This window comes from Saccostrea cucullata, unplaced genomic scaffold, assembly GCF_032062105.1.
Source record: "Saccostrea cucullata isolate Sc308-1 unplaced genomic scaffold, CSIRO_AGI_Scuc_v1 ctg9308, whole genome shotgun sequence".
NCBI classification, from domain to species: domain Eukaryota; kingdom Metazoa; phylum Mollusca; class Bivalvia; order Ostreida; family Ostreidae; genus Saccostrea; species Saccostrea cuccullata.
This window is the reverse complement of record NW_026933369.1, coordinates 30115-41644: the sequence shown is the minus strand read 5'-3', so window position 1 is coordinate 41644 and position 11530 is coordinate 30115. Positions and strand designations below refer to the sequence as shown.

At 32.8% G+C, this 11530-nt stretch overlaps 2 protein-coding genes across 4 annotated transcripts; one reads left to right on the top strand and one right to left on the bottom strand.

Annotated features, from left to right (window-relative positions):
* The first annotated feature begins 3430 nt into the window (after window positions 1-3430).
* On the top strand, window positions 3431-7904 carry LOC134238126 (uncharacterized). Of its 3 annotated transcripts, none has more exons than XM_062720251.1 (6): window positions 3431-3497; window positions 4874-4969; window positions 5151-5383; window positions 5609-5759; window positions 7172-7324; window positions 7597-7904. In XM_062720251.1, exons 2-6 carry the CDS (start codon window positions 4888-4890, stop codon window positions 7626-7628), a joined length of 651 nt encoding a protein of 216 aa, XP_062576235.1. In that variant the 5' UTR covers window positions 3431-3497; window positions 4874-4887; the 3' UTR covers window positions 7629-7904. The 3 variants fall into 3 exon arrangements, with proteins under 3 accessions (XP_062576235.1, XP_062576233.1, XP_062576234.1); XM_062720249.1 differs by having other exon boundaries at window positions 3447-3497; window positions 4870-4969; XM_062720250.1 differs by having other exon boundaries at window positions 3447-3497; window positions 4870-4969; window positions 7571-7904.
* A 2159-nt stretch (window positions 7905-10063) lies between these two features.
* LOC134238125 (uncharacterized) lies at window positions 10064-10947 on the bottom strand. Its single transcript, XM_062720248.1, has 2 exons — window positions 10762-10947; window positions 10064-10654 (listed from the first exon to the last, which is right to left on the bottom strand). The coding sequence occupies exons 1-2, from the start codon at window positions 10895-10897 to the stop codon at window positions 10443-10445; spliced, it is 348 nt and encodes a 115-aa protein (XP_062576232.1). The 5' UTR covers window positions 10898-10947; the 3' UTR covers window positions 10064-10442.
* Window positions 10948-11530: the final 583 nt, after the last annotated feature.

Below are 11530 nucleotides of genomic sequence, written 5' to 3'. Positions count from 1 at the left end.
AGTGTTACAATGAATGTTTGATTCGCCTGTTTTATATTATCATTAAATAATTAAATCTCATAGTGGCTAGCCATTTATTTTACCCTCACTTAAAACGTGGTAGGGTATATAATAATCGGGATGTACGTCTGTCCATTTGTCTGTGCGTCTGTCCGTTATGCTTTAGGGTACCCATCTCCTATCCGCAATTTCTCTTTTACCACTGAATTAAATTTAATGAGACTTTTACACAATCTTTGTTACATAGTGTCATTGTGCATCTCAGATAAAGTTTTGATCGGACACCTTTTTTTAGTTTTCCAAAGCAAAACATGGACAGGACCACTTTTTCATTAATATTAAAAGTTACTCATCTCTTATCCGCAACTCCTACTATACCACTGAATAAAATGTAATGATACTTTCACGGATTCTTTATTACATAAGCCATTGTGCACCTCCTATATTACCTTTTGATCTGACTTATTTTGGCTATCCCAGAGCAAAACATGGACTTTACCATTGTAAAATATGGGAGGCAGGGATATCAGTTAGTGAGTAAATTGCTCAAAGTACCTCTACTTTGTAACTAGCATGATAAGCCATGTGTTAGCCTAGAAAGTGTTTATCATTTTATAATATGCTTAATCCGGCAATAACAGTCCCCAAATAGTAGTGTCTTTTCTGCAATTGTTACACTACAAACATCCATTTTGTTTAGCTTCTGATCTACTTTTATATTTCTCTGGAAAAAAAGGATGGGTGGCCAGAAGTTACAGTGACACCAATGTAACACACCCATAAAAAAACTGAATATTTGTTCCGCATAAAAATTTGCACTCATTTTTGGATTTCTTACTTCTGTTACAACTGTTTCAAAATATTGCTTTATCCCCTACCAAATTTACTCTAATATAACATGTGTGCAGGAAACGACTTTGACGAGTTTATCATGTCGTCCAAAATGGCAGTGGAACATAGGCAAGTTTTCATGGTTTCCATTTCAGGCCCAGGATGGCTATTACAACAGTTATAAGGAATGTTTTGTTGTGGAAATAGTACAATAGATTATATGGTAGGAACCCTATATTTTGAGATGGCGGTTTCAAAAACACAGAGAAATAAATCTCGAAACAGCGGACTTTTTGGGTGAAATAAATACAATTGGTGGCATTGTAGCTCTCTGGTCTGTCAATGTGTATTTTTTTCGGAGTTACAATTCTACAGCTACCATTTTATTATCCCGATTTATTATACCCCCTATTGAAAAGCGGGAGTGTATAAAGTAAACGGGATGTCCGTCCGTCTGTTCGTCCGTCCGTTTTTTACGCTTTGGGATATCCGTCTCTTATCCACAACTCCTCTCATACCACTGAATGAAATTTGATGAAACTTTCACAGAATCGTTATTACATATTTCCATTGTGCATCTTCTATTTTACTTTTTGATCCAACACATATTTTGGGTTTCCCATAGCAAAGCATGGACACTGCCATCATATTCATATGGGAGGTGTGGTTTCATTTTGTGAGCTCATTGCTCACAGTACCTTTATTTTTCAGTATATTTAGATTTCAATGTTTATAGAAGCTGTTTGAAAGTGATTTGTAATGGTTTTATTTGTCTTATTATTCAAGGGAAATTGTGCACATGCTTAATGACATACATGTAAAATTGTCACTTAGGCCACACCAATAAAATTTCTTGTTCGTCGGACCCGAGCGCTCGTATTTAAACAGAACTATACAAATAATATCAAATTTAAATTTTCCGCACCATTAGAATTTTGTGCCATTTTCTGTTCAATTTCCGCTCTATCTATCGTATTTTTAATCTTCAAATCAGAAAAAAATAATTGTCCGTTCAAATTTTTTCACGCTCCGCCTAAAAAATTGTCTTCAAAAAAGTAATAATATTATTATTTAACCGCTAGCCCGCTCGTACTTATTTTCCTCAAATGTCCGACGAACAAGAAATTAAACTGGTGCGGCTTTACTTGTTTTTCTTTTTGTGACTGTCATTCTGAAAATTAAAAAGCAACCTGGCAGTTCAAAATAAAAAGGAAATTATCAAAATAAGAAGTAAAATTTATATAAGACATTATTCATCTCTAATCAGTGTTTATTGTTATCTATGTACTCATCTAATGTTACAGAAGCAATTTATCCTTTTCACCTGTATTTAGAGTTGCTTTGATTCGATATGCAAGAATATGTTCTACGAACAGTTTCTAAAACGAGGCAAAAAGCGAGGCAAAAACTGAGTAACAAATATCAAGTCTTGATACGTCAACTTTTTGCAAATTATAAGGCTGACTGACGTTTTATTACATATTTTAGGCCATTATTTCCATACTTAATTATCTTCTTATCTTATATTCAGTTTGACACTTTGAACAATCATGACAAGAAGCACACTACAGATGTGGTCGGTCGATAGCGGATGCTTATTCCTCATAGTAACTAATACGAATGAACTATTTATGATATCAATAAAAAGTTTCTTTCTTTGTTATCTGAGGAATAACGGTAACATCCATTGCAGTAAAATATCATGTAACTTGCTATCGCAGGTTAATCAATTTTCTGCAATCTTGAAACCATATTCTTCGCATCAAGTATTGATTACTAGACAAAGTTAGGATATCCTCTTCTTCAAATTAATGTTGGATTAAAGTTAAAAAAAAAATTCTTTTTTAACTTTTGAATTTAAGCAAACTTATGAAAATGAAGTAATTTAATTTAAGATAATTCAGTTTAGCCAACTCTTTCTCTCGTTCAAATTTCTTTAGCAAAACAATTTTAAACAATTAAACTGGGAAATGTAAAATGGATTTGAAAATTTGATTCGTATTCCCTGGTTATGTAATCAAGCATGGTTGTGTCTCACCTTAACACTACGAATATATGGACAAAAAATATGATGAATATGTTCTTGTTCGCCTTTCGAGAGCATTTTATGCAAATTCATCCATTTACAAAGAATTTTTGCATGTAACAAACAAGCAAGGTCAAGATCGACTTCCGGCTGTCTGATACTGTTTATGTGCATTTAAATCAAATTCCGAGGAATAATTAATTAGCTCTACTAGTTAGCAGATCATCATTTTGTCACATATTTTTTCTTCTATAAAATTTATTTTAAAAAAACAAAGAAGACAATTTCGTCTATGCTTCACCATTTCTAGGTTATATAGTACGTTTGAAAGGCTTTATTGCTTTGTAATAGTTTCATATTTAAAATATAAATTAATCTTTTATTATTTTGTTCTACATGTGTTAACCTTTAATCAATGTAAAATAAAACAATTGGCGTTTTTGGATAAAACTGACATTTATAAATAATTTATAAAATGATTTCGGTATTCTTTTAAGTCATTGTATTATGAAACATTAAAAAATACATTAAAAGAGTTCTTATGCAACAACATTAGATAATTTTAAATGTATGTGTAACCATAGTCCCTGAAAAGTATTTCATGAGTTTTGGTCCAGGCGGAGCATTGTCACAGTGTAAGGTAAAGATTTTGCATTTAAAATATGGGATATTTTCGAGATTTTGTTAATCTGTGTACTAAGTTAAGATCAATTTGTGACAAAAAGCTGACATATCTTCTTTGGCGTTTATTCTTTTAACTAAACGGTATTGCATGGTCGATTTTTAATAATGTGAACTCTCTCTCTCTCTCTCTCTCTCTCTCTCTCTCTCTCTCTCTCTCTCTCTCTCTCTCTCTCTCTGCTGATTGAAAAAGTTAAGGCTTGTATTAAAATCCTTTTATAAAAATTCAAATGTTTTTTAATAATATCAAAAAAGCTTTTTTGTTTAAAATTAGATTAAAAGAGAATATTGGTGACAGATTCTAGATTTTAAGGCTATAATTATATTACCATGAAAATTCTCAAATAAAAAGCTAAAAAAAAAAATAGCAGTGTTTAGAGAAAAATAAGAAAATGAATAATTATTCTTGACATAATGAAGAAATGTTGATGAAAAGCTGGACTCTTTATGAGAAAAAGAAATTTGTAAGAAATGCATGTATTTTTAAAAATGTTTTTATTGACATTTTAACATTCTCTGTTTTTTCTAATTTATTCGTCTACCTATGACATTAATTATCTAGGCATATTATAGTTTTAAAGTAATTTTTCCGTACAATAGATGGACAGAATTTCAAGTTACTTTCACACTTATTTTTTAGAGATATTTTCATGCACTTTGCATTCCATACAGGTTTGATTTATAATCTTGAAGTCAAAGTTTTTACCTATGTCCCTGATGTAAGAAATTAGCAGTGTATTATTTATTCTCAAAAGGCTAAAGCTAGATGCCACATTTTATCTTGCATTTTAGGGTCAATACTTGACTAAAAATCAACTCTGTATACTATCCTCGGATTCAAAAAACAATAAATCAACTGAAGGCTCTTAAAATACTTCACCAACCAGTCAGTATTAACTGTGAAGTAAAAACTGTACATAATCGAGAGAACCTACATAATACGCAGCAGGTCAACTTTTTTTTTTCAAAATGACTTTAATTAAGTTCTGTCCTGATTTATTCAGTAATAGAAGCATCTATATAATTTGTAATTGTCCTACGTAACGTTTTAATTGGTCATTGTTATAATAAATTTAAGTTTAAAACATCAATTACATAAAAACTAGCCCATTCTGATTTTGCACTGATAAAGGATAATTTTAATAACTTTTTACATTATTTCAGAACACAGTCAGTTATATAATTTGTCAAATCCATTCAATGACAGCATTTCATTTTTTGGAAACTTTTCTAGGAATTTGCAAAACATTAAAAGAAAATTACTTCGTTTTAGAATAATCCATTGTATCAACGTTGTATGCTTGTGTGATCATTCCCTTCTCCAATTTTAGATAGAATATTCTCCGAAGATGGATTTCGAAATGTGGTTTTGGATGTCAGTGTTCATCTTTATTTATTTCTTGAATGCAGTGACAGCTTACACGGGAACAAGTAAATATCCTTTAGAATTTAGAATAATCTGTGTGTTATTGTGAGTGGAACTCATAATCAGGCAACGCACTTTGAAAAGATCTTTTTTTTTCAAAGTGCGTTTTAACTTGGACCCAAATTCAAAGCGTGTAATTTTGTAACGTGCGTTGTAACAAAGACACCTTTTCTTGTATCGTCTTAGTTAGTTTGAATGAAGTCACGTGCCACAACGTACAGAACATATATTCAGTCTCAGGAGAAGTAGCCTTCAATGTAGAATGGAGTGGAGAGAAAATTACAAGGGACTGCAGAATCATCTTCCAACCATCACCAGCAAACCAGAAAACTTGTATTGAGGTGGTTACTTACCAAGTCAGGGACTGCGATGTTCAGCTGACGTATTCTACGTACAGTGAGGGAGAGAACCCGGATACGGTACGTTATTACCTTCACCAGCAAATGTTTGACGTGGCTAAAATAATATTTGTAAAAAGACTCCATTATATTTACCAACATTGTTTTATTTTCAAGGTAGTTGAAAACCTTTTATTCTGAAATTTATTTATCTGAAATCTGCAAAAAGTTTTTATAGTAATGACGATAATTATACTCAGTGACATTCAAAGTGCCTTTAAAAGAACTTTTCTTCAATTTTTTAAGGTTTCCTATTCATGTAAAACTCCACCAACGCAGTTCTGTGGTGACAGGAAAAATGTGGCGGTACAACTTACCCTCAAAAATCCCTCTAATTTAATCAATAACAGTTTCCGTTTAAAGACAACAACCACAACATCTAGCACACTTTCTAAATGTAAGTAGTCATCAAATTCTAAGAAAAACTTCGAAAGACAGAGCTAAAAAATGTTTTAGTATATCATAGATGATGAACAAGTATACCACTTGCAAAGCCAGCTTTTGACAAATAAGCTGATGAAACAAGAATTTGAGCAGTTTCGCTTAAAGTCATCATTTCCCAAGTTCTATGATCGATACAATGACCTTATCAGCAAATACAGCTGTATATGCAATCTTTCATTACTTAAAATGTTGAACAACGTTTTTCATGTTAATTACCAAGCCACTTTTGCACACTTAATTGAAATACGGATTTTTTCGTTGGTTCCTCGACAAAAGGAGCATTGGTGTGCCCGGTCGGCTGGGGTGCTTACTCTTCCATTATGAAAGCACTTTATCCTACCATGGTTAAGAGGTCCATGTTTGCTCTGTTTCTGTACTATAATGATTAAATGGACTTTAGAATTGGAACATTATTTGGAGACCAGGTATTCCAACAATCTATTAGGCTCCAATTGCGCTCCGTTATTAGCAGACCTATTTTTCTATTCATATGAAGTAGAATTTGTGCAAAATCTTATGCGTGAAAAGAGTAAAACACTTGCTGTGGCCTTCAACTCGACATTTAGATATATCGACGACGTATTGTCAATTAACAATGGTAATTTCAATTCCTACGTCGATACGATATATCCTGGTGAGCTTGAGATAATAGATACCACAGAATCCGACACATCTGTTACATACTTGGATATTTTTCTTGAAAAAGACGTTAATGGTAATCTAACAACCAAGCTATATGATAAACGTGATGACTTTAACTTTACTATCGTCAACTTCCCTTACTTAAGCATCAATATACCTTCATCACCTGCATACGGAGTCTTTATATCTCAGTTGATTAGATACGCAAGAACATGCTCTACGTATGAACAATTCCTAAAAAGAGGTAAATTATTGACAAGCAAGTTGATGAAACAAGAATATCAACAGTCTCGTTTAAAGTCATCATTTCGTAAGGTCTATGGTCGATACAATGACCTTGTCAGCAAATACAATTTATCATTGATTCAAATGCTGACTGACGTTTTTCATACTAATTGTTAGTCCATTATTTATACACTGAATTGACGACGGATTTTTCCATTATTTCCCGATCATGACAAGGAGCACACGGCGGGTGTGACCGGTCAGCAGGGGATGCTCACTCCTCCATGGCACCTGATCCCACCTCTGATGTTTCTGGGGTCCGTGTTTGCTCTGCTCTTATTTTGTATTGTTTTATGGACTTTGAGATTGAATACTGTTCATTATCTCCATATCTTTCGTTATCTACATATTTAACTTCATTCCATGTATTTAACCTTAGATTTAATGGTTGTTTGTTGTTGTACATGTTGTAGTCTTAAAAACATTTCTGTTCTTCAGCTTCAACAATGACAGCGGTTGGAGTTGGAATTGGCGTTGCAGTCGTCATGTTGATTATGTTGTTTCTTATATATCGCAGACGACACGCCATTGCACTTGCCGTAAGAAGCAGAACTGCAGGAACACGACATTTGATGACGTCAGATACAGACGGTAAAAAGGATTGGTTTATTTTACATTTACTTGCTCCTCCCTCTGGAAAAAAGTATCTCATCTATATAAATCATTATGTTCATTGCTTTCTATACTGTAAAAGTTAATATCAGTAATACAGATTTACATATTTATATATAATTATATTTTCTTCATTAAGTCACTAATAATCATTCCTAGTAACACCTTACTTTTTTCTCAGTGGTTCATAATGTCATTCTTTTAGAGTTTTGTCGTTAATTATAGATTCCCCCGTGTGACATTTTATTCAGGAATCTACGCTCCTACCACGACAGCGGAGTAAGACGTCATCATGTAGGGCAGAGAAAGGTCAAATCTTGGAATGCCGCAGCAATTTTTCCAATGTCCAATTCTATACTTTGTTAATTTCCTTCGAGAAGTTTCTTTAGCAATCTTTCTATTGTACATATAACATTTTTGTTTGTATCATGAAGTATGTTTTGTCTTGTAAAGGTCGCAATACATATACTACATGATATATTTTGCGTTAGAAATAGGAAATGGTAAATGTGTTAAAATGCGTGACTGCGGTAAAGGGGGTTAAACTGACGTACCAACATTTTCTTTATAACATTTATAAATTTATGAAATATATTCATTATGTATAACTCAAACACTATATATATACACTGTATTTATTCAATCTTCGTGTATATAAATGTAAATATACATATGTTTGTTATACCTTTAAAAATTTCTTCTTATACAAATCTATACGGGAAAAAATCTAAAATTTGTAATGTTTTGCTGAGCGGGCATAAAAAAGTGGATGTTGGACCGCTGAACGAAATGTTGGACCAGTCGAAGAGATGATGGAACAGTTACGTCACAGAATGGGCGGAGCTTAATCTCATTTTCATTTGTTTGTGTTCAAAAGTGACGGAACTGATGTTACATCACGAAAGACAGTATAAAATACATGTATGTTAAAAAGAATTAAATTAAAGGTACATGTATAACAAAACATTTATTGACTGTGTTCTCGGGCAAAATGCGTTTTGTCGACCCTCTAACCAAACTGTCTGCTTTCGGCCTATCGGCCTCAGGCAGACAGTTTGGTTCTTGGGTCCGACAAAACGCATGTTGCCCTCGAACTCAGTCAATAAATGTATAATGTTCCCTTTTTGATTTGAAGAGAAAATTCTTAATTCAAAATCATATGTCAGTTTTGAATATGTTTAATATCCCAAACAAACAAAATGAAATTAAATTACCATTTCTATATTGGATTCTGAACTACTTAAAAACCATTACAAATATACATAGTGGGTTCCAGTAAATGTTCAATCAAGCCTCTTACTTTACTCCTCCCTAAGATATTAACAGTAGTGAAGGAGAAGTCTCAAGAGTACTGCACGACATTATAATATAAGAAGTGGTGTGAATCAGATAAGGATACTTAAAAATTCCAAGAAACTTTTGCAAAATTTGAAATCGCAAGATTTTACAAAATCAACAGCCTAAAAACTTACGACTTTTCAACTATAAACACAACCATTGTACACGATATATTTAAGTCCAGGCTTTATGATATCACGGACAGCTACCTTTTCAACAAAAATGGAACTCGTAAAATTACTTCCCTTGTCATTGGTCATTTGCAAAATTATTTTGTTTAAGAATATTCTGATTGTACATACAAGTACTCTGAAGATGACATCAAAAAGACGCTTGGGTTTCTGATTGACAATAACTGCGCCCCGTTCTTAGCAGACCTACTAGTATTTTTGTATTCATATGAAGTAGAATTTGTCCAAAATCTTATACGTGTAAAGAAGGTAAAAACTTGCTGTGGTCTTCAACACATTTAGATGAATCGCCGACGTATTGTAAATAAACAATGTTTTTTTTTTTTTCATCCTTATTGTCAATACGATATATCCCGGTGAGACAAAAGAGATAAAAGATACCACAAAGTCTGACACATCTATCTCATATCTGGAGATTTACTTTAAAAAGACGATAATGGCAATCTAATATGTTGAACCAAACTCTATGATAAACGTGATGAGTTTATCTTTTCAATCGTTAGCTTCCCTTACTTATGCAGCAATTAATAATTACCTTCATTTTCTGCACAGGGAGTTTATCTTTCTTAGTTGATTCGGTACGCAAGAGCATGCTCTACGTATGAACAATTTCTAAAACGAGGTAAATTATTGACAAACAAGTTGATAAAACAAAAATATCAGCAGTCTCGTTTACAGTCATCATTTCGTAAGTTCTTTGGTCGATACAATGACCTTGCCAGCAAATACAATTTATCATAATGTCAAAATGCTGACTGACGTTTTTAATGCTAGTTTTAGCCCATTATTTACACACTGAATTGACGACGGATTTTTCCGCTATTTACCGGCCATGACAAGGAGCACACGGTGAGTGTCACCGGTCGGCAGGGGATGCTCACTCCTCCATGGGCACCTTATCCCACTTGCGATGTTTTAAAGGTCCGTATTTGCTCTGCTTCTATTTTGTATTGTTTTATGGACATGAATACAGTTTGTTATTTCCCTATGTTCCATGTATCTCTGTATAAAATATAATATGCAGTTTTTTTACATTAAAAACAATTACTTTAAAAATCGGATTGCAATATTTTTTTTCATTTTAGATCAGATTAGCAGGCATAAATATAGGGCATCGATTTAAAAAAAAATGTTATAGTAAGTTAATTCAAAACATACATTCAAAGAGTTCTTAAAGTTTATTGTTGCATTACATGAATAGATAATTGAATTTTAATGAGTATTTTATATTTTCCAAATATATTCTTTTCTCAATCTTCAGATCAGTACCATTCGCCGTATTTTTTCAATCATTTGATCATTAAAGTAAAACAAGACTCAGTGTTTTCAAACCATTCAACATATGTTAAACATTTTGTTCATCTTCTTGTTTTTGATAAAGTATACTTTGTACACAAAAATTTCTTGCGTATTAAAGACTACCTCTTAATTTCAATACATTTTCTTCAAGTGACTTAAAATATTTGAACTAGAAATGGACGGTTGAGATTATTGATGTCATTTGTTTACAATTTAATTTTGTATTAATATTAATTATAATAGATTCATTGTGCATAATGTTCAGTGTATTACAATGGATCTGGGCGGATATCAGTACTGCCTCGGCGTATTTCACTGCTTACTCGTTTGTTATCATAGATAATGTCTTCCTCCAGGGGCACGACTTTCGGGGTGTCTCTCATTTTCGGCAGTGTTTGCATGACCATCATTTCTGGAGGGGGAGGGGGGTACATAGCTGGTCCCATAGCCATTTTTGCCATAGCCTTCTTTCTTCTTTTGGCTGTGATTTAAATAACATATTAGTCTTTTTTAAATTCTTTTCTACTGGGTACACACACTCGTACCAATACAGAAAGGCATATCATTGTACATGTTGTAAAAACATACCTGCTTTTCTTAAATGCTTTAATTTTCTTTTCTTTTCCGAGTTCAGCACAATCATTATGACTATTCCCGACATTATCCACAGCAGGGCACAAATTGCCGCCACAATCATTGGCCATAGTAAAACTGAGTACGCCATGTCTAATCACAAAGAAAACAGCATAATGATTTATGTATCTCTATATAATTCTTCAATATGTAAGATTTCCTACTGGAGTCTTTTGCTACATCGTATGTATATACGATTGAAATGTGGATAGAATTCGAAGTTGATGCTTTAAGGAGGAGTGGTATTTCAAACTAACCCACTTCTTTCTTTCAACATGGTCAATGGATTGGTGCACAAAAATACTTATTGTTAAATAAATATGATATAATATGATGTAATTTGGCTTATATAGATTAAACATATCTACATGTACTTTTTGAAGGGAAAATCGATATTTTTGTAATGTTAATCTACAAGCTGTGAAAATATTACCACAGAAGATACGGAAATAAATGTATGCAAATGCACACACAAATATTATTAAGAGCCTGGTGAAGTACTATAGTAACTTTAAAACCCACAGCTGTTTACATAAAAAGAGCTTCCTGTCCAACTAGTTTGAAATATGTATAAGTAATTTCGTTTCTGAAAATTAGTTATGCATTGTCTTGTGCAACCTCCATTACCTACAAAAACAAAAAATCCAGAAAACTTACCTTAACCCGTGTTAACCTCGAGAAACGCCCTACTGAAACATTTTGATGCAAACATTACTTTGTATCA

Excerpts from the sequence above, each read along its gene's own strand:
- LOC134238126 (XM_062720249.1), top strand. The coding sequence starts at position 3,459 with ATGAGTTTTGGTCCAGGCGGAGCATTGTCACAGTGTAAG. Across the intron at positions 3,498-4,869 it reads GAGCATTGTCACAGTGTAAG|ATAGAATATTCTCCGAAGAT; the intron begins GTAAAGATTTTG and ends CTCCAATTTTAG. Across the intron at positions 7,325-7,596 it reads GATGACGTCAGATACAGACG|GAATCTACGCTCCTACCACG; the intron begins GTAAAAAGGATT and ends CATTTTATTCAG.
- LOC134238125 (XM_062720248.1), bottom strand. The coding sequence starts at position 10,897 with ATGGCGTACTCAGTTTTACTATGGCCAATGATTGTGGCGGCAATTTGT. Across the intron at positions 10,655-10,761 it reads AAAGCATTTAAGAAAAGCAG|CCAAAAGAAGAAAGAAGGCT; the intron begins GTATGTTTTTAC and ends TTTAAATCACAG.